Source organism: Staurois parvus, unplaced genomic scaffold (assembly GCF_062004578.1).
Source record: "Staurois parvus isolate SC_StPar_1 unplaced genomic scaffold, SC_StPar_1.0 ptg000243l, whole genome shotgun sequence".
Lineage (NCBI taxonomy): Eukaryota > Metazoa > Chordata > Amphibia > Anura > Ranidae > Staurois > Staurois parvus.
Genome location: NW_028318039.1, coordinates 16,509,235 through 16,534,948, shown reverse-complemented (window position 1 = coordinate 16,534,948; position 25,714 = coordinate 16,509,235). Strand labels below are relative to the sequence as shown.

Genomic DNA, 25,714 nt, shown 5'->3' with positions numbered 1-25,714 from the left:
TGTACAAAAATAAATTTACACATATTAGATATAACAATAATCCACATAATCACCAGTATCCGTGTGCCGTGATTCAGGGAGCGCAAACCTAGCTACTTCAGCCACCCAAATTGAGAGTCCAGGGGTCCAACCCGAGGGGGATCCCTTCTGAATTCGGGGATCCCACATGCACCACCCAGAGGGAAGCATAGAGTGGACTACAGAAGGAGATCATTGAGGGGCGTGCAGCTTTACTACAATGAAAGCAAAAATAAGTCCATAAATGTATGCAAATAAAACCTACTTATTTAGAAAGCTCATGCCATAAACTCCACTTTTACTTAAAAATGGGGGGTGCAACCAAATTTCCAAATGCCAAAATTAATGAAACTTTTTCTACTGAAAATATAATAAAAGTGGAAATGGTATTGCCAAAATCCTAGGGAAATCAAAACTTTACTAATGGCAGATAATATATTGTGCATAATAAATCCACTACATGCTTCCATTTACCAAAATGCTATTGCCACAATCCCAGTGATTATTAAACCTCACACCTAGTAGCATACATTGTGCACATATACAAACAAATCCAATACACACTTCTACTAACTGGTATTAGGTAGCTGTCCATGCATGAGCATACTCCAACAAAATGGCCACCTCATCACCTTCCTTATATACCCCTCCCATGCCAACTGGCATAAGATGTCATTTCTGGGATGTGGATTCCATGCTGCTTCAAGGATGCTGTGCTGCCGTGGGCTACACCCAGTGGGGATGGGTGGACCCCTCCCACCCTATAACCAGCTGCCCCGCCTTCCTTCCTAATGTGGGAAGCTTGGATGGATGGGACAAATGTCACAACCAACCTCACCCTGCTCCCACTAGTGGGGAATAAGGAGAAGGCAGGCCACAAAAGCAAACCATACCTGAACCAATTCTCCCATCTTGTCCCACATCAGTGTGGTGCTCCTTTTTGGCTGTGTGATGCAGATGTTTTCATTGTAGGAAAGCTGCATGCCTCTAGATTATCTCCTCCTGTGGTTCACTCTATGTTTCCCTCTGGATGGGGCATACGGGGTCCCCAAAGTCGGAGGAGGTCCTCCTTGAGTTGGACTTTTGGGCTCTCTGGTTTATCCATGGGGATGTTTGGAGTGACTAGGTTCTCCCTCTCTGAATCACAGCACACAGATACTGATGAAATGGATTATTATTGTTTTATCTAATATGTGTACATTTATTTTTATACAGTTTGCATTCCTTCCTAAGTGGTTTCCTGATGAAGCACAAGAGCGAAACATGTTCTGCTCAAACAGGAAGCTAAATAGGCACTGTGCATAACTCTGCAGTTGCACCAGGGTGACTAGTGACTTCATTAGGCAGGACCCTGCATTCACGATATCCGTTCTCCCACAGTACACAGAGCATGGAAATGCAATTATTTTAGTAAATATAAACTGCTAAATACCTTTTCTCATCAGCAGTTAGAGCACTCTTGTGACTTCAGCTGAGCACTGGTTAAAGCTTGTAGGAGGAGTTTTCTTTCTGCTCTAGGAGAATGCAAACCCCCTGACCCTCTGTCTGGACAGCACTGATTGGCTCTGTGTTGATCACATGCAGTCTCCCAAGAAAACAAAACCTCTAGCAATACACACCAAACTGAGCATGTGCATGAGGCTAGGGTTCAGTTTGTCTTATCAAGCATGCTTTACTGCATATACAGACTGATTTTACTGTTGTGGGTTTAGTAACACTTTAAGTTCATAAAGTGCAGCTTTATGCCTTTTTGCCGTGTACCTGAATGAAAGGATAGGTGCATAGCCTTTTTCTAATGGTTTACTAGCTTGCTCTTATTTTATGATGTGAAGTACTGTTACCTGTGAATGCATTTTATTAAGGGCATGTTAAATTATTAGTTGTATAGTGTTTCTAATACCAGTGCTGGAATGCTTAGGCTGTCCTATTTGTTATTTTCAGATGAGGATGTAATTTATGCAGTCACCATCTGGATTATTGCTGACTTTGACAAGCCAGCTGGGAGACAACTGCTTGCTAAAGCTGTGAAACACATGGTACAGTTCTACTAATTTTATTACTTAATAGTATACTGTATATAAAAAGGGTCTTGAATCAAAATTATTATTTTCATATTTATAAAATTGGGCTGCACTCCATGTGTTTGACATATATATAAAATAATTGATATTGTTACTAGAAGCACAAAACAAATCACTGTGCGCTAATATTATGTGTACTCATATTTTCCCACACAAAGAACACACATAAATCAATGTGTGTCGTAATACAGTAAAAAGACCATGCAGTAGTGAAGCTCAAACTTGCAGATGTAATAATTGTTAAAAATCTCCATATGTGTTATAGCTCGTGCTTACTTAACCACATCAAACATATCAGACAGCGCTGGATGTGTATACCACTCTGCAGTCAATGTCAAGATATAAAAACTGTGACTCCTCCTGCCCAGGTTTATTCAGCAGACCATATGCATAAGATAAAAAAAAGAGCTCCAATGGTATAAAATCCTCAATAAAATATTTATTATATTGATTACAACCACTTACAATGAATGGTGATTGGTGCCAAACAAACTACAAAACCCAGAATTCCGCAGTGGTCATCCATATGCATAGTGATGTCACATCTTCTGGCTCTACCCTATGGGTTCCATCATTTAGGACATCATCAGGGGCATGGAAGAGGTGCGAGTCACCACATTTTTTTATACTCCATGCTTATTTGGGAGTGTAGAGGACCACAGGAAGACCACTTAGTCAATGCAGAATGCTACACATATTACCATCTTGTGGTGAAATTAAATGTGGCATCCACAATTTTGCATTCAATGAAGGGGCTAACATATTATATAATATAACTATTTATATATCTTATGTGAAATAAAACTGATCACTCGTGTTAAAAAAAAAAGGTAAAACAATCTTAAATGTCTAATTACTGTTGAATGTGCGAAAGATTTAACTGGCTCCTTTGGTCATCCTAAATGACCACTTGGCATCAAGAATTAAAAGGGAAATTATATTACGAAACAAATGTAAAATTTAAAATCAAATTCCAAAAATGGTAAAAGGTATACAGAGCAACAAAAAAAATTCAATTGACATGAGATAAGATGAAACAGAAAAGCAAAATTAACTGTTATTAACGAATGCATTAACGCCCCACTCTATATTTAATTGGTATGGGGAGAACACCCATTTGTCATGTATCCATTTTGTTTCCACTTGGATACAGGTATCTCCTTCTTCATGTATCTGTCCCTCCAGTACTCCTCCCTGCCCTCAACAAGAATGGAGTATAAAAGAACATGGTGAATTGCACCCCTTCTGTGCCCCTGATGATGTCTTATATGGCAAAACGTGTAGGGAGGAGCCGGAAGTCATGACATCACCATGTATGCACATGGTTGCTGTTGCAATTTTGAGAGTTGCAGTTTGTGTAGCGCCAATCACCATCCATTGTATGTAAGTGGTTTAACCGATATAATAAATATTTTATTGTGGATTTTACTTCATTGGAGCCTAGTGCTCTTTCTTTTTTTTTCTCTTATGCATATGGACTACTTAATATACCTGAGCTGGAGGAGTGGTGGTTTCCTTATCCTGACATTGACCGTAGAGAGGTATACACATTCAGCATGATCTGAGGGTCACATATAAAGATTTTGAGCACTAATTATTACAGCTGCAAGACTGATCTTGACTATTGCATGGTCTGTTTTACTGTATTGAGATGCACGTTGATTTACGTGTTGTCTTTGTGTGCGACAATATGGGTACACATACTATTAGTGATTTTGTTTTACGTTTATATTAAAAATATCACTTTTTATTATACAGTGGATATTAAAAGTCTACACACCCCTGTTAAAATGTCAGATTTCTGTGATGTAAAAAAATTAGACAAAGATAAATAATTTCAGAACTTTTTCCACCTTCAATGTGACCTATAAACTGTACAACTCAGTTGAAAAACAAACTGAAATCTTTTAGGGGGGGAAGTAAACATGAACAATTTAAATAATGTGGTTGCAGAAGTGTGCACACCCTCTTATAACTGGGGATGTAGCTGTGTTCAGAATTAAGCAATCACATTCAAATTCATGTTAAATAGGAGTCACTACACACCTGCCATCATTTAAAGTGCCTCTGATTAATCTCAAAAAAAGTTCAGCTGTTATAGTAGGTCTTTCTGGACATTTTCTTAGTCGCATCCTACAGCAAAAGCCATGGTCTGCCGAGAGCTTACAGTGCATCAGAGGGATCTCATTGTTAAAAGATATCAGTCAGGAGAAGGGTACAAAAGAATTTCCAAGGCATTAGATATATCATGGAACACAGTGAAGACAGTCATCAAGTGGAGAAAATATGGCGCAACGGACATTACCAAGAACTGGACCTCCCTCCAAAGTTGATGAAAAGACGAGAAGAAAACTGGTCTGGGAGGCTGCCAAGAGGCCTACAGCAACATTAAAGGAGCTGCAGGAATATCTGGCAAGTACTGGCTGTGTGGTATATGTGACCACAATCTCCCGTATTCTTTTTATGTCTGGGCTATGGGGTAGAGTGGCAAGATGGAAGTCTTTTCTTATGAAGAAAAACATCCAATCCCAGCTAAATTTTGCAAAAACACATCTGAAGTCTCCCAAAACCATGTGGGAAAATGTGTTATGGTCTGATGAAACCAAGGTTAAACTTTTTGGCCATAATTCCAAAATATAAGTTTGGCACAAAAACAACACTGCACATCACCAAAAGAACACCATACCTACAGTGAAGCATGGTGGTGGCAGCATCATTCTTTGGGCTGTTTTTCTTCAGCTGGAACTGGGGTCTTAGTCAAGGTAGAAGGAATTATGAACAGTTCCAAATACCAGTCAAGATTGGCACAAAACCATCATGGTTCTGCTATAAAGCTGAACATGAAGAGGAACTTCATTTTTCAGCATGACAACGACACAAAACATACATCCAAATCAACAAAGGAATGGCTTCACCAGAAGAAGATTAACATTTTTTGGAATGGCCCAGCCAGAGCCCAGACCTGAATCCGATCGAAAATCCGTGGGGTGATCTGAAGAGGGCTGTGCACAGGAGATGCCCTCGCAATCTGACAGATTTGGAGTGTTTTTGCAAGGAAGAGTGGGCAAATATTGCCAAGTCAAGATGTGCCATGCTGATAAGACTCATACCCAAAAAGACTGAGTGCTGTAATAAAATCAAAAGGTGCTTCAACAAAGTATTAGTTTAAGGATGTGCACGCTTATGCAACCTTATATTTTTTGTTTTTTATTTTTACTTCCCTCCACCTAAAAGGTTTCAGTTTGTTGTTCAACGGAGTTGTATAGTTTATAGGTTACATTAAAGGTGGAAACATTTCTGAAATGATTTATCTTTGTCTCATTTTTTTACATCACAGAGACCTGACATTTTAACAGTGGTGTGTAGACTTTTTATATCCACTGTATTTGTCACTCAAATGGAGTGCAGCATGATTTTATAAATGTGAATGTGATCATTTTTATAAATGTGAATACTGATACACAATCCTGTATATGCGTGGATCACTGCTTACTAAGATTGGACCATTAGTGCAGTTTATTTTTTTGTTTTAAATTATTATTTTCATGTTTTGTGTATTTTTACCATACATTTTTTTTTTGTTTGGAGACAAGATACTGAATGTTCGTATATATGGAGTAAGATAAATGCATGTGTGAGCGTTTATATAATATACTAAATATTTATGTCAAAACAGACACTTATATCAGTCCTTATCTGAATTATTGTGCAAATGGGTCGAGGCAATGGGAGACCACATTTACAACAAGTGAATCAACCCAACTAATCCCAAAGGCTAGACCTAGGCTACCAGCTACTTAGAGTTAAAATTTGGAAAGAGCCATTTACGTGTGATATCAGGTTGTCTGTGGCTACAATGTAAAGAAGTGTTCTGGAGACATTAGGTCACTATATTCTACTGTTCGTGGTAGGGGAAGGTTACAGTGACTGGAAAACAACTTGTCATGCTTTTAACAACCGAACAACATTTGGTAACCTATATGCAACAAGAAGCAAATTTCAATATGAATGGAGTGGGTCTTCAACCTCATACATTTTACACTAAAACCTAAAAACCTCTTCAAAAAAAGTAAAACAAGCACACTAATCTTAAGTATTGTCTTCCTAAATCTGAAGTCTTATGAAGTTACAGTACTATTGTAACATAAGTTAATAGCTGTGTTTATCCACCATAAGTCTTGACTTTTGTACAGTACTGATTGCTAGCCAGTGTCCTCAATTATATCCAAGCAAACTAGAAGTTGTGGCTTTAAATGCATGTTTAGCCTTTAAAACAATCCACTTTGTAAATATAGTTAACATTCAAATCATTGCTGATGCAATAATAAGGAAAAGCTTGGTAGCGCTAATAGTGTGTGGGTTTGATGTTTTGGAAGCATTTCTATTTAAAAGCCTTCACAAGCTTATGGATCACTTCCTTTATTGCACCTGAAATTGTTTTCAGAAAGCTGCATCTTAATATATTTAAAATAGATTGTCATTTCTCTCTGCTATCACACTCCATAGCCTGCTAGATTAAGGAAAATGTTGGGTTTTCTGCCAAGAATTTGTCCTAAGTAAGCTACCACGAGGTCAGGATTATTACACATCAATATTAACACAAGGAGATAAGTTTTATAAAGATAAAGGCAAAATTAGATGTTGCAATATAAACTTTCTGCCATGTTGTCAGTTCTTTTGCAAGATATTCGAAGCTCAGTGTAACACATATCCTTTGTTGTGACCCCAGCAGCCAAAATCATGTCACTGTGAATTACAATGGCTGGAGACCAGTAGGTATAAATGTTAGCGCTGTTACATAGACTCATACCACAGGGCTAAAACTTTGCAGCATCTTTGGCTCTAGACAATGTCAGGTTTCATTTACTGTACACAGAGATTTTTTTATTTAGTGCTGTATATATTATACAGAATGTGACTTGTTAAAGGCTATTTCTCTGATCTTTGCAGATTACTTCATTCCTCTTTTATGCCTTACAAACACTGAATTACTGCCAGTGTATATTTAATCATGGCCATGATTATTTCTAAAGCCTAATTTGGCTTTTTACATTTTTCCTGCGAGTGACATCCTTTCAGTTTAATGCTCTGTGTTAAAACAATATTAGTGCAGCATGTATTAACATCATTAAAACTTTCTGGAAAATATATTATGCCATTTGCTCCTACTCTATTGAACATTGTATAACATTTAACTTTTTTTTTTTTTACATCACACAAATAAATTCTCATGTACAGTGATCAGCATAAATTAGTACTCTCCTTTTGAAAAGTAAGATTTTAATCAATATCTCAGCGAGCACAAGAAAAAAAATCTTGACAAAGCTGAATTTTATAGAACATTTGTTTAGCTCATTACATGAAAGAAAGGTTAATATGGCTTAGATTACAAAATCTTCAGTTTTACTCAAATCAGTTGATGCAAATGAATACACCCCACAACAAAAACTACTACATCTAGTATTTTGTATGTCCTCTTTGATTTGTAAGGACAGCACCAAGTCTTCTAAGCATGGAATGAACAAGTTGGTGACATATTGCAGCATCTTTTTCCATTCTTCAAGAACAACCTCTTTTAGAGCATGGAGGCTAGGTGGAGAGTGATGCTTAACTTTTCTCTTCAGAATTCCCCATAGTTGTTTGATTGGGCTCAGATCAGGAGACATGCTTTGTCACTGAATCACTTTCACTCTGTTCTTCAGAAATGCGACAGTGGTTTTACATGTGTGTTTTGGATCATTGTCATGTTGGAAAAGTGCACGACGACCAAGGGCACGGAGTGATGGTAGCATCTTCTCTTTCAATATAGAGCAGTATATCTGTGAATTCATGATACCATCAATGAAATGCAGCTTCACGACACCAGCAGCACTCATGCAGCCCCACAGAAGGACACTGCCACCACCATGTTTCACTGTAGGCACCATGCATTTGTCTTTTGTATTCTTCACCTTTGCGACACCATACAGCTTTGAAGCCATAAGTTCCAAATACATTTATCTTGGTCTGATCAGTCCCAGTAGTTGTCTTCTTTTTCAACATGGGCTCTGGCAATTTCTAGGTGGGCTTTTTTGTGCATGGGCTTTAGGAGAGGCTTCCTTCGTGGACGATACCCATGCATATGCCATTCCTCCGCAGTTTACGCCGTATTGTGTCACGGGAAACAATCACCCCAGTTGGGCTTTCTACTTCATTAGCTAACTGCAGTGAACTTGCATGGCGATTTTTTTTTTCTTCAACCTTCCTCATCAGAAGATGCTCTGTTGAGGTGTTAATGTCCATGGAGGGCCTGGACATCTCTTTCTGAGATGGTTGCAGGTCTTGCTTTGTTAAATTTTTGTATCACTTTTGCTACAGTAATGTGATAAGTAGAGCGTTGCTGGTCTTCTTGTAGCCTTCACCTTTCTAGTGTAAAGAAATTATTTTCTTTCTCTGTCCTTTTGACATTTCTCTTCCATGTGGTGCCATTGCTGACAGCATGAAATGGGAAGGGGTTTTCTTTAAGTAATGCCCTTTTATAATCAACTGTCTGCTGGACACCGGTTTAATTAATTAGACTCACCTGTAGTTGAATTTTTGTTAATTAGGATTTTGTCTAAAATTTTAGCTGTACTCCTAAGACTTTCATTGGACTGTATTAATTTTTGCAGCATGGTCTTGAATGAATTTGTAAGGAAAATACTTCTGTGTGTGTGTGTGCAAATTAAAAAATCTTGTTTGCAAACAATGGCTCGCATTTGTGGGAGTATTTTGTAGTATAGTGTCCCATAGAAAATGTTGATTCTGAAAGGAAAGAAAAGGTATTCTGACAAATCTGTTGGGGTGTACTCATTTATGCTGAGCACTGTACATGTAATGCTTAGTCAATATTAGCTTTATATATTCACTCACTTGTACAGTCTGAATTAGAAACGTTCACTGTGAATAAATGACTCATGCCTGCGCCTATTTCAAATCTGACTGCTTTTGTGGGGGAGAACACCTGCACAATATCGGAAAGGGATAGGGGAATCCATTTGGTACCATGTTAAATATTACACTGTAAATATGGGTCTTTAAGGTGGACCACTCCTTTCTGATAATTATACATATGCTGTGCACCCGTGGTTAATAATACAATACTCCATATGATAAAAAGTATATATCATAAAGAAACAAAATAAAAAAACGAGGAAGTCATGTAACTGGTGATGTAACATGTTAGGTGAAGCCAGGGTGATATTATGCCGTGGAGATGAACTAAGAAGCGGCCTTTTTTAAAGGTGTATATGTACTGATTGCTGGTAGCCCTACAAAAACTGTTTTAAAGACACTTGACATCTTTAGTGCACAGAGTTCAAGTGCACTTATACATTTGAGTGGCTATACTGTATGTGTGAAATTGGTCGTTGTGGAGAACTGGATGAGAGAGTAGACATCTCCCGGAGTTGGAAGCTGATAGATCCCTTCAGGGGAAACAAGCATGTGCTGACCTGTTGGAACATAGGTCAAAAAGAGAATGTGTTTGAGCACAAGTGGTGGTGGAGAGTCAATAAAGAACACCTACAGTGTGCCTGCACAGTCTGGAGTAGACAAAGCAAGATGCCCAGAGAGACTGTAAAGCACTCAGTATAAACTGAAGTGGGTTAATAGTGACACAAACCATTTTTAATTTTATTTAGATGTTTTATGATATATGCATTTTATAATCGTATTGGAATATTGTGTTGTATTAAAGGTGCATACTGTAAGTATAAATGTTATTGGAAAGGAATGGTGCAGTGCTCTGTTTTTCACATATATGGATGTATATTAGTTTTAGAGTGACAATAAGTGATTGCAGCAACTCTGTGTGTGTGTGTGTGTGTGTGTGTGTGTGTGTGTGTGTGTGTCACTTATATTTCAGGGTGTAGCTGCTGTAAAAAGGGTCTGTTTATTTTAATTTTATTAGTTTTTTTTATTCCTTTTTTTTTTTTTCTGGTGTTAGGAAGAAGAAATATGATGATCTAGGTAAACTTTCTTTCCATTCTCTGTTACTATCATGATTGGTTAATTACGAAGATCACATGCTACCATGTTTTCCAATCGTTTTCTCACAGGTATCAGAGCAATCTCCTGAATCAAGCTGTAGCTTGGAAAAGAAGGTTGTTCGGTTGATTCCTCCCACAAGTAGTTGCTTGCAGGGGGGACTTACATTTGGTTTGAGGCTCTAATTCCTCTATCAGTTTAGTGCTAGGTGTTGCATCTACCTTTTGACTATTTTTTTTTTTTTTTCCAAAACCCCCCAATGTTTTTATTACCCTTTTTGACTTCAGCAGCTGTCCAGGGAGCTCTAATTCTATAATTCACTCAACACATATACAACAATATGTACCAAATACTGAAACAGAGTTTCTTTATTGTACATCACGGGACACAGAGCAGGCCATAATAATGACTGTGGTTATATGCCACCTATAGGTGAATAGTACTGGGCAACCAATCAACTAGGAAGTCCTCCCCGATATAACCTCTCCTACACTGGAAATGCTCAGTTTTTTTTCCAGTGTCTGTAAGGTGGATATTCACTTAACATGTGCTGCATATGCTCTGTGACGCATACTGGGAAGTCTGGAATGATTCTGCTGAGAGTCAAAGGCCTCAATCGGATCCATTTGAAAAGTTGTTAGCCAAAATGGATGGTACCCGAGCCTCGTCGGATAAGGAGAAGAATCTTCGGGCTTTTGCCTGTAATGTGGCTTTATGGCGCTGGACCCTGCATTTTCGGAACCCTATGCAGTTTGATCTGACCAAGGTACTTTGGGCAGAGTGCGATACGGGTCCATGGCAGTGGCCTCCATTTAAAAAAGGGGGACAGAGTCCGTGAAGGTCTTCAGGGCAAGGCCCACTATGATGGCCTGCTGTGGGATGGGTAAGTTTTTCATTCTCTCTCTCTCTTTTATTTATATATATATATATATATATATATATATATATATATATATATATATATATATATATATGTGTGTGTGTGTGTGTGTGTTTCTGTGATGTAAAAAAAATGAGACAAAGATAAATTATTTCAGACTTTTTTCACCTTTAATGTGACTTATAAACTATACAACTCAATTGAAAAACAAACTAGTATTTTAGGGGGTGGAGTAAACATAAAAAAACTAAAATAATGTGGTTGCATAAGTGTGCACACCCTCTTATAACTGGGGCTATAGCTGTGTTCAGAATTAAGCAATCACATTCAAAATCATGTAAATAGGAGTCACTACACACCTGCCATCTTTTAAAGTGCCTCTGATTAACCACAAATAAAGTTCAGCTGTTTTAGTAGGTCTTTCCTGACATTTTCGTAGTCACATCCTGCAGCAGAAGCCATGGTCTGCAGAGAGCTTCCAAAGCATCAGAGGGATCTCATTGTTAAAAGGTGTCAGTCAGGAGAAGTATACAAAAGAATTTCAAAGGCATTAGATATACCATGGAACACAGTGCAGACAGTCATCAAGTGGAGAAAATATGACACAACGGTGACATTACCAAGAACTGGACGTCCCTTCAAAATTGATGAAAAGACGAGAATAAAACTGGTCTGGCAGGCTGACAAGAGGCCTACAGCGACATTAAAGGAGCTGCAGGAATATCTGGCAAGTACTGGCTTTGTGGTACATGTGACAACAATCTCCCATATTCTTCATATGTCTGGACTCTGGGGTAGAGTGGAAAGACGGAAGCCTTTTCTTGCGAAGAAAAACATCCAAGCCCGGCTAAATTTTCTAAAAACACATCTGAAGTCTCCCAAAAGCATGTGAGAAAATGTGTTCTGGTCTGATGAAACCAAGGTTGAACTTTATGGCCATAATTCCAAAAGATATATGTTCAAAAACAACACTGCACATTACCTAAAGAACACCATACCCACAGTGAAGCATGGTGGTGGCAGCATCATGCTTTGGGGCTGTTTTTCTTCAGATGGAACTGAGGCCTTAGTCAAGGTAGAGGGAATTATGAACAGTTCCAAATACCAGTCAATATTGGCACAGAACCTTCAGGCTTCTGCTAAAAAGCTGAAAATGAAGAGGAACTTCATCTTTCAGCATGACAATGACCCAAAGCATACATCCAAATCAACAAAGGAATGGGTTGACCAGAAGAAGATTAACGTTTTGGAATGGCCCAGACCTGGCGCCGACGTCACACAAATATGTGGCCTCACAGAACTGGGATTTTTTTCCGTGGGGCCGTACCCCATATTTGCGTACGTGACTTTGTGCTGGGAGCGTGCTGCACAGCGCGCTCCCAACACAAAGACCGCGGTGTCACTGAGAACCGATTCCAGATCACATGATCACTGTGATAACCTCTGATTGGCTATCACAGTGATCAGTCACTGTGCAGCCCGGCCCCCTTGTTTTTTTCTCTCTGAATGGAGAAGAGAGATACATTGTATCTCTCTAACTCCTGGCATAGAGAGAAAAAAAGTTTCTAAAAAAATAAATATTCATAAAATAAATAATAAAGAAAAAATACCTAGATCAAGGTTTGATCTAGTTCAGTACCAGGGTTATTGTTTGGGTCAAGGTCAGGGTCAAAACGTCAGGATTAAAAAAAAAAATTGGTGTCCGTGTGTTTTTAGGTTAAAAAAAAAAAGACAAAAACAAAATGTGCACCATTATTTCTGGGCTGTACTCCGGGTACAAACCACAAATAACATACACATATATGGTATTGCTGCGATTGTCAAGAGCTGGAGAATTTTATTTTGGGTTCTTTGGTGGTAGGTTATGGTAGTAACAAGAAACACACAGCTAAATAAAAAAATGATTTTCTTTCTGCTATATGGGCTAGTTTTCCTTTGATAATTAAAAAAAAAATCAGGAGATATCCATTACCGTTTACTGCCAAATGAAAGCCCAAATTGTCCTGAAAAAACGTAGTATAATTCACCTGGATGCACAAAGTAGTTGTGATGATATGGACCGTTTTACTAACACATGTCAACATTGCAAAATTGTGCTTAGGCATTTAGATTTGTTTTGAATGCAAATAGAAAAACAAAAAGGGGCGCACCGACCTAGTGCATTTTCGTTTAAAATATTTATTGAAAGAACAAGGTAAGTATTATGCTCACAATGAACATAAAAACACAAGCATATCACACAACAAACAGGATAATGAATCCGAGCAATATCTGAGTCCAGACGATGGAACCCTGGATGACCAACTGTCTAACACTTTTCGAGGCCACAACCTCTTCCTCAGAGCCTTCCTCAGAGTTTAGATTTGTTTTGCCCTTAGGCGTGAAGAGGTTAAAGGTGGAAAAAGTTCTGAAATAATTTGCCTCACTTTTTCACATCACAGAAACCTGCCATTTTAACAGGTGTATAGACTTTTTATATCCACTGTGTGTGTGTATATATATGTGTGTGTGTGTGTATGTGTGTGTGTGTATATATATATATATATATATATATATATACACATACATACATACATACATACATACATACATACATACACAGATAGGGGGGCACAGTCACAGATGGAGTGCAGTTTTGTAAATTGCTGCTCTCACCTCCAATCTAAACTGTAATTTCAACAATGCATAGGCTTCTGCTATCTCTGGGTAAATTGCTGCCCTCACCTCCACTCTAAACTGTAACTTTAACAACGCATAGACTTCTGCTATCTCTGAACAAAAAGTGTATATATTTTGGTCTGTTTGTTGATAGATTCTGACCTCTTGCTGCACTTCTTTTATTACTCTGGCCTGTGTCTGGTCTGTGTTTGAGAAACATCCCCCCAATTCATGTGATCCTTTTCAGTTCTTAATTGGGGAGGAGAAGAGTTGCTCATTTGACCATCTCCCTATAAATTTAGATCAGCTCATGGGGGCAGGTCACAGATAGGGGGGCACAGTCACAGATGGAGTGCAGTTTTGTGCGTGAGTGCGGTTTTTGCAGGAGTGCGAAGCAGCAGTTGAACACAGCAGTTTAACTAAAGCAGGATAACTCAAGCAGCAGAAAGATACAGCAAAGAACTAGACTGCAAGCAAATACCCTGGGAAACATCTCCTACAAGTCTGATTCCCACTGCACCTATCTTTAGATATGCCGTCTCCACTCCTTTTCATATTACTATCCTGCGTTCCCAAAATCTCCTTTCCTTACCCCTCTGCTCCACCCCAAAGATTACACCTCACCCTCACTGCTACCATCTCCCTACTACTGTTCTCATCACCTCCTGCTGATACTTCACTCACCTGCTGTCCCAAACAACAGGACTGGAAGGCATTTACACTAATGTACATCCCGCTGCCATGTTACTTTCCTCACCCTTCTTCTCCTAACCTCTGGGGATATCGCCCCAAACCCTGGTCCTCCAGTATCTCACCCCCACACCAGCACCCTCTTTCATCCAGGAATAGCCGCAATCCCCTCAATTTAATATCAATCCCCATGCTCCAAAAAACCACCCTCCGTTTTTCATGTGTACTCTGGAATGCCCGCTCTGTCTGCAATAAGCTCACCTCTGTCCATGACCTTTTTGTCTCCCGCTCCCTTAACTTACTAGCAATTACATAAACCTGGCTTCAAGCAGCAGATTCTTCTTCTCCCGCAGCACTTTCTTATGGAGGCCTTCTCTTAACCCACTCTCCCAGACCCAGTGGTTGGAACGGAGGAGGGGTTGGTTTGCTTCTATCCCCAGTTAGCACTTTTCAAGTCCTCCCTAACCCTCCCTCTCTATACTTCTCTTCTTTCGAGACTCACTGCATTCGGCTGTTTTCTCCCATTTCTCTGAGGATTGCAGTGATTTATCAGCCTCCTGGACCGGTGTTACTCTTTCTTGATGATTTCTCTGCCTGGCTACCCTACTTTCTCTCCTCTGAACTACCCACTATCATTCTTGGAGATTTTAACATCCCCGTTAATGTCAACAACCCGGCTACATCCCAACTCTTCAACCTAACCTCATCTTTTGCATTAGCACAATGTATACAGTCCTCCACTCACTCTGATGGGAATACATTAAACCTTGTTTTCAACCATCTTTGCACTCCCTACAACCTCACAAACACCCACTTTCCTCTCTCTGATCACAATCTCAACACCTTCACAGTGTCCTCATCTTCAAACACTTATCCCTCCAAGCAGCAAACAATTACCTGCAGAAACCTTCACAACTTGAACCCTGCTCCTTTCTACTCTGCAACTGACCAACTCTGACAGAATCTCTCCCCTGTCCTGCCCTCACCTGGCCACTACTGTCTACAACAGTTTGCTTTCATCCACACTAGGCTCACTTGCTCCCCTAACACGAAGCATTAGGCCCCGACCATTACAACCTTGGCAGACTGACGACACCAGAAATCTTAAACGACATAGTCGTGCGCTGGAGCAATTGTGGCGTAAAACCAAATCTCACCAAGCATTCACCCTATATAAATCTGCTTTCTTAACAAACAATTTCTCCCTCCATGCTGCCAAACAAGCCTACTTTATCACTCTCATCAATAGCTTATCATCCAGTCCTCGTCTCTTCTCTACTTTTAACTCTCTACTTTCACCACCTTCACCTCCACCCAGCACCTCCCTCACTGCTCACAAGATTGCAAATCATTTCAAAAGCAAGATTGATGCAATTCGTAGGGGCATCGGCACTGCACAGACATCCATCCCACTTGGCATACCTTATACTAAATCTCCCTCAACACTTTCCTCTTTTGACCTTGCTACTCCTAAAGAGGTCACAAAGGTTTTCTCAGAAACCCGTCTCACTACCTGCCCCCTGGATCCTGTCCCCTCACAACTACTACGGTCACCCTCTTCCGTCCTATGCTCCCTCACTCACATCTGCAAACTCTCCCTCTCTAACGGTGCCTTCCCCTCCCCTCTAAAGCATGCACACATCACTCCCATACTTAAAAAGCCCTCCTTGGACCCCACCAACCTTAAAAACGTAAGACCCATCTCCCTGCTCCCATTTACCTCTAAACTCTTAGAACGCCTAGTCTACAATCGCCTGAGCTCCTACCTCATCGACAACAACCTTCTTGACCCTTTACAGTCTGGCTTTCGCTCACTACACTCCACTGAAACTGCCCTATTAAAACTCACTAATGATCTACTAACTGCTAAAACCAATGGTCACTACTCCGTACTCTTACTACTCGACCCCTCTGCGGCTTTTGATACGGTTGACCATCCCCTCCTCCTCAAAAAACTCCACTCTCTTGGTCTCCGAGACTCTGCTCTCTCCTGGTTCTCCTCCTACCTATTGCAGCGTTCCTTCAGCGTTACTTATAACTCTGGCTCCTCCTCTTCACTCCCTCTTTCTGTAGGGGTCCCTCAAGGTTCCATCCTTGGGCCCCTACTCTTCTCCATCTACACCACCTTCCTTGGTCACTTGATAAACTCGATGCTGATGACACACAAATCTATCTTTCTACCCCCCCACCTTACCCCTTCAGTCTCCTCTCACATTACTAACCTACTAAGCGACATATCGGCATGGATGTCACTCTACTTCCTCAAACTCAATCTTTCCAAAACTGAGCTCTTAGTATTCCCTCCAGCCCCTGCCCCCTCCCTTAACTTCTTCATCAAAATCAATAACACAATCATCAGTTCCTCCCCTCGTGCCAGGGTGCTAACTGTAACCCTAGACTCCCATCTGTCCTTTCAGCCCCAAATCCAATCGCTGTCCAAATGTTGTAGACTTCACCTCCGCAACATCTCCAAGATATGGCCGTTCTTAACCTCGGAAACCACTACTTATCCACTCCCTTGTTATATCTCGCCTTGACTATTGTAACTCCCTCCTTATTGGCCTACCTCATCGCAGGCTATCCCCTTTTCAGTCTATCATGAATGCTGCTGCCAGACTCATCCACCTTACTAACCGTTCTGTATCAGCCAGCCCTCTCTGCCAATCCCACTGGCTGCCCATTGCCCAACAGATAAAATTCAAACATTAACAACGTATAAAGCCATTTATAACTCTGCCCCAAATTACATCAGCAATCTTGTCTCCAAATATCACCCAAACTGTACTCTCTGCTCCTCACAAGACCTCCTGCTCTCTAGCTCCCTTGTCTCCTCCTCCCATGCTCGTCTTCAGGACTTCTCCAGAGCTTCCCTCATCCTCTGGAACTCTCTACCCCAATTTATCAGACTATCGCCTACTCTGCTCACTTTTAGGCGATCTCTGAAAACCTATCTCTTCAGGGAAGCCTATCCTGCCCTCAGCTAATAATGGAATATTCTACTCTTCCTACCAGTCCATCCCCCACAGTTATTACCTTTTGTACCACTAACCCCGCCCTCCTAGACTGTAAACTCCAAGGAGCAAGGCCCTCCTATCCCTCTAGTATTGAGCAGTATTGTTGCTGTATTGTCTCCCTTTATATTGTAAAGCGCTGAGCAAACTGTTGGCGCTATATAAATCCTGAATAATATATATATATATGGAGGAGTCTGCTATAGAAGACTGAGAAGACCTCCAGGGCCGGGGGGAGCACGCATGTGCAATAGCAGGAAGAGGAAGTCAGCCATATTGTTTACATAGAACGCTGCCTGTTGCATGTGAGCTGCTGCAGCCACTGCTGCCTCTTCTGCTACCACTGCTGGACCCTGGAGGGATGTCCAGGACACAGGGCAAGTTATTCTAAAGGACACATGAGGGTCACCAGTCAGGCAGGACGGTTGTGTACATGTTACCCCCTTTTTTTCAGCGGAGTGCATTGGAGTGTGTTGTGTCACTTTAAAGCAGGTATATAGTGTACACTGTGTTTTGATTAAATTCTTACACAGTTCTTGTAATGCTAGTGGCGGTAATGTCATCCAGAAATCGGTGTGGGGGAGGCACAGCAGGAAAGGGTGCAAATGCACCAACGCCAGGTCCTGTGGACCCTAGTTGAAGTTCGGCTGTGTTATCCTCTCCTGAAAGACCAGAGGAAACAGGTAAATCTGAGCTGCTGTGTTTTTCTGGATACTACCGGTGTATCCACTTCAACGTACGTAACGAAGAAGGATCTTGCATCAACCTTAGCAGAGTTAGAAGACAAGAGTGCTGGGATGGTTGCATCAGTGGCTCGGGGTGAGAAAGATTCCCATCTTTGGACTCACCAGTCCTTGAACAAGAGTGAAGAATTTGAGGATGAAGATGCAGTAGAGGATTTTGTAGAGGGTCAGGCAATTGATTCTCTCTCAGAGGAGTCATTGCCTGATGAGAAGCAGGGCGTTTCTGCTTCTCGATCACAAAAGGTTATTGGTAAATATCCTCACTAATATGGTCCAGTAAGGTTTCAAGTTAACCCCAGTAGAGGCATATGACGTCTCTTATTCCCCTTTGGGCTCATTAAAGCCACATCAAAGTATTCAGGCATTTCTGGTGCATCCTTTTTTGAAGCAAGTTATGTATGCTGACTGGGAGCACCCAGACAGAGTTTTTGTTCCTCCTAAAAGATTCTCCCTTCTGTATCCTATGGAGGAGAAGTTTGTTACGGTGCAAAAGATTGTTGACAGATATTCCCTTTCATGGAGAACTTATGTTTGGGGCAGACCTAGACAAGTATATACAGAAGATTTCAGGGGGGGAGTGTGTTTTTTACCTTTTTAAGAGAGAGTCCAAACACCTGACCTTTAAGGGGCCAGGCACTTCGGTGGTTAGTGCTTCTTCCGGTAGACAAGCATTTCGCTGTACACAGGGCTCTGCATCTAGGGGAACATTTCAGGGCCAGAAGAAACCCTGGGTGCAGAAGCCTGCCAGGTCAGATTCTAGGACCAAGCCTGAGAAAAAATTTGGCCTTTGTGATTCATGCTCTGAAACGCTTGGGCTGGGTGCTCAACTTCGAGAAGTCAGTCCTGGAGCCAGTACAGAGTCTGGAGTATTTGGGTTTTGTCCTAGACACTGTCCATGCAAAAGTTTCTGCCACCAGGAAAGGGCCATGCCTTGAGAGATCAGGTTTGGAGTTTGAGGAGCAGGAAGTATCTTTCCATTCATCTCTGCATGAGGTTAATGGGGAAGATGGTATCCTCATTCGAGGCATTGTCCTATGCGCAGTTCCACTCAAGGCCTTTGCAGAGGAATATTCTGTCGGCATGGAGCAAAAAGATTCCAGCGCTGGATTACCGCATGCCCTTGTTCCCCCAGGTGCTGCAAAGCTTGAATTGGTGGTTGGAAGCATGGAATTTGGAAAAGGGAAGATCTTTCCCACCAATGATTTGGAAGCTGGTAACAACCGATGCCAACCTCTCAGGTTGGGGGGTTGTTCTAGAAGGAACCACAGTCCAGGGGAGGTGGTTGCCTCAGGAAAAGCTCCTTCCCATCAATATCCTGGAGCTTCGGTCAGTACAACTTGACCAGGCTTCATGATTGGCCAGTCAGGGACCAGCATGACAATGCTATGACAGTAGCAAACATCAACCACTAAGGTACCAAGAGCCAGATGGCTCAGAAGGAGGTAGATCTCATTCTGGCTTGTGCAGAAGGGCATGTTCCAGTTCTGTCAGCAGTATTCATTCCAGGGATAGAGAATTGGTAGGCGGACTAATTCAGTCATACGCAAATCTATTGGCGCCCAGGTTCAACAGCAAAGTGGACAGGTTTGTATCCAGGATGTGGGAACGTCTTGCAATAAGTGTAGATGCCTTGGTGATACCATGGGATCAGTTTTCCCGAATATATGCTTTTCCTCTGATTTCAGCTACTCCCGCGGCTATTGCGCAGGGTTCAAGATGAGGTGATTCTGTTGATATTATTAGCACCAGCCTGGCCCAGGAGGTGTTGGTACGCGGACATTGTCAGCCTGGCAGTGGGTGATCCATGGCCTCTGCTAGATCGGTCAGACCTGCTGTCTCAGGGACCTATATTGCACTCAGCTTTATGGTCGCTGAATTTGACAGCATGGCTGTTGGGACCCATATCTTTAAAGATAGGGGAGTGTCAGACTCCGTTATCCACACAATGTTGAATGCTAGAAAGCTGGTTTCTAGGAACATTTATTATAGAGCTTGGAAGGCATATATTTCTTGGTGTGAGGGCTGAAACTGGCACCCCCGGAAGTATTTGATTAGGAGAATTTTGTTTTTTCTCCAATCAGGAGTAGAAAAGAAATCGGCTATTAGTACTATTAAGGGTCAGGTTTCAGCCTTGGCTGTTTTCTTCCAAACACGGATTGCTTCTCACTCTTTGGTTTGTACTTTTTTTTTACAGGGAGTGAAGCGTACTGTTCCTCCTGTCAGACAGCCACTGTGTCCTTGGGACTTGGTCTTGGCAGGTTTACAGAAACCACCATTTGAACCTATCAGGGAGATTCCATTAGTTCTGCTAACTCTAAAGGTTCTGTTTTTTGTGGCAATCACTGCTGAAAGAAGGGCATTGGAGTTTGCAGCCCTTTCTTGTAGGGAACCATTTTTGGTTTTACATCAGGATAAGGTGGTGTTACGGCTTTATCCATCCTTTTTTACCAAAGACGGTTTCTAGTTTTCATCTCAATCAGGGCATTGTTCTGCCTTCATTCTTTCCTAGTCCTCAATCGGCAAAAGAAAGATCTTTGCATGTCCTGGATGTAGCTCGGGAAATAAAGGTCTTTTTGAGAATGACGGCACAAATTAGACTGATTCCTTGTTTATTTTTCTGGAAGGTCCCAGGAAAGGACAGGCAGCATCGAAATCAAATAGTTCTAAGTGGATTTGTCAGTTAATAATTCAAACCTATGGTATGAATAGCAAGGTTCTACCCTCGGCTGAAGGCACACTCTACCAGGAGTGTGGGGGCATCTTGGGCTAGCCGCCACCAGGCTTCAGTTGCTCAAGTTTGCAAGGCTGCTACATGGTCTTCGGTTCATACATTCACAAGATTTTACCGGGTGGATGTCAGAGCCACGGAGGATTCTGCTTTTGGCCGCAGTGTTTTACGTACAGCTGATAAGCTCCTTTTTGTGATGTTGGTGGTGGTTATTGTGATGTCACCCACCACTCAAGGTTATTGCTTTGGGACGTCCCACATAGTCATTATTATTGCCTGCTCTGTCCCTTGATGTACGATAAAGAAAATTTGATTTTTTTTTCTACATACTTACCTGTCATATCCATTTCTTAGAGTAAATCACATTTGCCTTTCTTGAGCTTCACTTCAGCTCTAATCTGCAGCCTTAGCTTCAAGAAATGCCCGGGTGCTTCCAGCTTTGGAGGAAACATGTCACCCTGTCCATGGCATCCCATTAAGCAGCCCTCAAAGAACAAGTGGCCTATCTGTGAACCCATGTACAATCTCATGCAATCTCATGGGGGCAAGGAGGAGCTTCCTGAATTCTGTACTAGTTTCAGAGTAGTCAAAAAACATAGAGTAATCTCTAGGCTTTCTGGCAATTCCTTAGGGCAGTAGGGGAAGGTAAATATACCCTGCCTGTGATCCCTACAGTGCTAAAAAGCTGCTACATTGCTCTCTTTAGTCAAAGTAAAGTTCACTTTAACCACTTGCCATCTGCCCTATAGCAGATTTACTGCTACAGGGTGGACGTTCAGTGCAAAGTCCTGTATAGAAATGTTATTTTGCACTTCCGACACTGGGGAGCACGGGCCTGCCCCGGACTGCCTAGTAAAAATAGCACACACAGAAACACTGTCTAGGCACACAATTAACTCTTTGATCATCCTAGATGTTTAAACTCTTCCCAGCCAGTGTCTTTAATACAGTAACAGTGTATATTTGTAGCACTGATCACTGCATTGGTGTTTTTTTCATTTATAGCACAAAAAACTAAAAAAAAAAAAAAAAAAAAAAAAAAAAAAAGTGACCAAATACCATAAAAGAAAGCTCTATTTGTGGGGGGGGGAAATGACATAAATTTCATTTATGTACAGCGCTGCATGACCATTCAGATGTCAGTTAAAATAATGACAAGAGACTGCGGACAGTACGGGGGATGAACAGAGACTGCGGACAGTATAGGGGATGACCAGAGACTGCGGACAGTATAGGGGATGACCAGAGACTGCGGACAGTACAGGGGATGACCAGAGACTGCGGACAGTACAGGGGATGACCAGAGACTGCGGACAGTACAGGGGATGACCAGAGACTGCGGACAGTACAGGGGATGACCAGAGACTGCGGACAGTACAGGGGATGACCAGAGACTGCGGACAGTACAGGGGATGACCAGAGACTGCGGACAGTACAGGGGATGACCAGAGACTGCGGACAGTACAGGGGATGACCAGAGACTGCGGACAGTACAGGGGATGACCAGAGACTGCGGACAGTACAGGGGATGACCAGAGACTGCGGACAGTACAGGGGATGACCAGAGACTGCAGACAGTACAGGGGAGGGAGGGGGAGCGGGTACCTGAATTTGACAGGTACCCACTCCCACTTCCGTGGAGTTCTCCTTCCTATAGTGTGAGCACCCGACTTTGACAGCCGGGTGCCCAGTGCGCATGCGCGAGGAGCGCTGCGCTTTGTGAATAGCCCAGCATCTTTTGGGACCTGTCATGTGTCCCAGAAGACACCGGACCATTCACAAAGCGCAGCGCTTCTCGAGCATGCACAGCGGGCACCTGCCTGTCATAGATGCCGGGGCGGAAAGAAGCCGGCGCGGGAAGACTACACCGCTGGACCGAGGAACAGGTGAGTTCCTGCCGCAGAGAACAGCTGAGCGGCCGGCCCAGTATTCTGACATGGTGATGGCGGAAATACCGGACCGGCCGCTTTATATTCGTTACATAAGAGGCACTGACATTTTCCCCGTTTTTTGGGAGGAAAAAAGTGCGTCTTATGGAGCGAAAAATATGGTATATATACAACATTTAAAAAAAAATATATATATATATATATATGTGGATGCACACATGCATCTATATGCAGGGGTGAACTGAACGCTAGAGACATGCTCTCTATCAATCATAAAAATATGTGATCTCCCATTCATGGTTCAAACCCTGTGGGACACATATATTTAGATGGAATATCCAGAATACCTCCCTTTTGCATAACCGCAAAGACATATCACCACCTCTTTTAAAGGACAAATTTTTTCAGTGACCTGTACCTGTACTGCCATAATATCTCCTGCATGACAATTATTGAAATGGCGGGCCACACTAGTAGAGAGATGTCTTTCTATACTATATAGATGTTCATAAAACGATCCCTTAAACATCTGGTCGTGCGTCCCACATACTAAATATTGCAAAGTTTACCAGTGATCAAACAAATCACATAGGTGGTATTCCAATTAAAGAAGGAAGCAATACTATATTCTTTGTTATTAACAGTAGACTGAAATGTATTGCCCTTCATATTATGTATACAGCATGGACAGGAGAGAGCACCACAACGGTAGTTGCCTTTAAAATGTAACCACGTAGTGGTAGTGTGGGACTATAAAAGCTGGTAGACAGAGTTACCTAAAGTGGGGGCTCTTTTTGAAACTACATTAATACCATTCTTGAGTATGTTTGCACATATCTGGTCGTCACATAGGATAGGAAGATAATGGGTGACAATACGTTTAATTTCATTACATTCCAAACTGAATGGAGTAGAAAAAGTGAGATTCCTTTTACTGGATTGATTGACATTATCATTTATCTTACTATCACTCCCACTGCATGTTTTTTATTCAATAGAAGATCTTTCCTCTGGTTATAACTGACTATACAGTATGCTCTATCCAGCATCCATTTGGGATATCCCCAATGTGAAATGTGCTGGTATAGAGCAAGAGCCTCTTTTTTATCAAAATTCTGTTGGGCACTACAGATGAGACAGATGCACAAAAAGTTTCCGAAAGGAATACTTTTGATAGTATGTCTAGGATGGCCCGACTGGGCTAATAAGAGTATTACCAGATAGAGGTTTCCTGTATAGACTAGTAGACTCTACAATTGTCACCAGTCAGACTGACATTGAGGAAGAAAATCTTTCATGTAGTGAAAGAACATTCTAATATAGTGCTTAAAGGGATTACCAGTGCCATGGATGTGTAACCGTTCCCACCAACCCATCTAAAGTTTGGCTAATGACAGTGAAAATTTGGCTCCCATCGCAGCTCCACACTTTTGAAGAAAAGACTCGCCCTTAAAAATAAAGAAATTGTGGGTAAGCAGATATTTTAACACATCTAAAATAAACAGTGTTCGATGCTAAACCCAGTACTGGATTCTAAATAAAAAGATATCACTTTTATGGCAAGATGATGAGGTATAGAGGAATATAAACTGGCAACATCACAGGTGACCCACATGAGGCTCTCATCCCAGCACATGCCATCCATAATATGAAGAAAGTGATCAGTGTCTCTCAAATAACTGGAAAGTTGTACAACAAGAGGCTGGGAGCTGTGTATCCAACTAGTGACCCAATCTCTCATTTGAAGACCCAATGCCAGAAATAATGAGCCTCCCTTGTAGAGGATGCAAACCTTTATGGGTTTTTGGTAGAATGTAGACAGCACAGGGAAATCGGGGACAAGGATATCTGCTGCCTCCTGGGTGAAAATACCAATACGGACTCCCTTGTCAACAAGACTTTTAAGAGTCACTTTATATTTTTTTGTGGGATCCCCCTTTAATTTGGTATAGGTGGAGATATCCAAAAGCTGTCTCTCCGCTTCCTTCTGATACATGTCAACACCTCAACACCCATAACTACCACCATGCCACCTTTATCAGCATTGTGGATAACAATCGATTTATCACTTTCTAGATTCTTCAAGGATAGACTTTCCCCATGTGTAAAATTATCATGCCATGGACTGATACCAGTGGACACTTGCGTTGCCAACCAAATTTTTATATTTTTCCATCCCAGGACTACGAGATTGTATAGGATAAAATAGATCTAGTCCTGAGGGGGACAAACTTGAACCGATCTATGCCCAAATCAGAGGAAGCATAAACACCTCCCTCCTCTGCAAGGTCTTCTAAATGCTTCAGAGCACATAATTCTCTAAATGTGTGAACCTCTGGTGACAATTCTGAATGCTGAACATTGGGATCCAGACTCTGCTCACAGACATCTTTGTTCAGAGAAAAAATGTTCTTTGAGGCTAATGCTTCTAATAAATTTATTAATGTCCAAAATAGTGTCAAACAGATTAAAATGTCTCTATGTGCAAAAATGAAGTCCTTTGGCGAGAAGGGACTCCTCATCAGGAGTGAGAAATCTATTAGAAAGATTTAATACATTAACAGTACCTGTTATATCTTGCGGGGTGGCACCCGCAATGGATACTGATTTACCATTTTTGTTGTTCCTTCCCCGTCCTTTTCCTCTTCTTGTCTTTTTGTGCCCTTTTGATGGCCCTTCTTGTGATCTTTCTACTTTTGTTTTCCATTTTGTGAGGAGACAGATGTACTGACTCCATTCTTCTGTCTGAAAATTGATGGTTGTAGAGACGAACAATCTGAATCAGAGGCAGCCATAGTCTCCTCCAGAAATTCCATTTCAGTATCAGAGAAGCTAACATGTTTCCCACCTGGAAAGTTGCCCCAGGAGTGTCGTCATTTTGAGATATAAACTGTGTTTGTGTCATAATCCAATTTGTCTCTCAACATTTTCTCTTTCTTACCATCTATGATTCCTTTTCTAATCGATCCAATTTGTCATTTAGGTGTTTGTCCAATTCAACAAATTCAG

General features: G+C 41.4%; 1 protein-coding gene across 1 annotated transcript in view; it reads left to right on the top strand.

Moving 5' to 3' along the window:
* Window positions 1–25,714, top strand: part of UGGT2 (UDP-glucose glycoprotein glucosyltransferase 2) — a gene marked incomplete at its 5' end in the record, with an annotated part of 518,844 nt that overhangs the window by 267,434 nt on the left and 225,696 nt on the right. Inside the window, one exon of the mRNA XM_089680491.1 lies at window positions 1,960–2,054. Within this exon, the coding sequence (XP_089536617.1) occupies window positions 1,960–2,054 (95 nt within the window). The remainder of the gene's footprint in view (window positions 1–1,959; window positions 2,055–25,714) is intronic.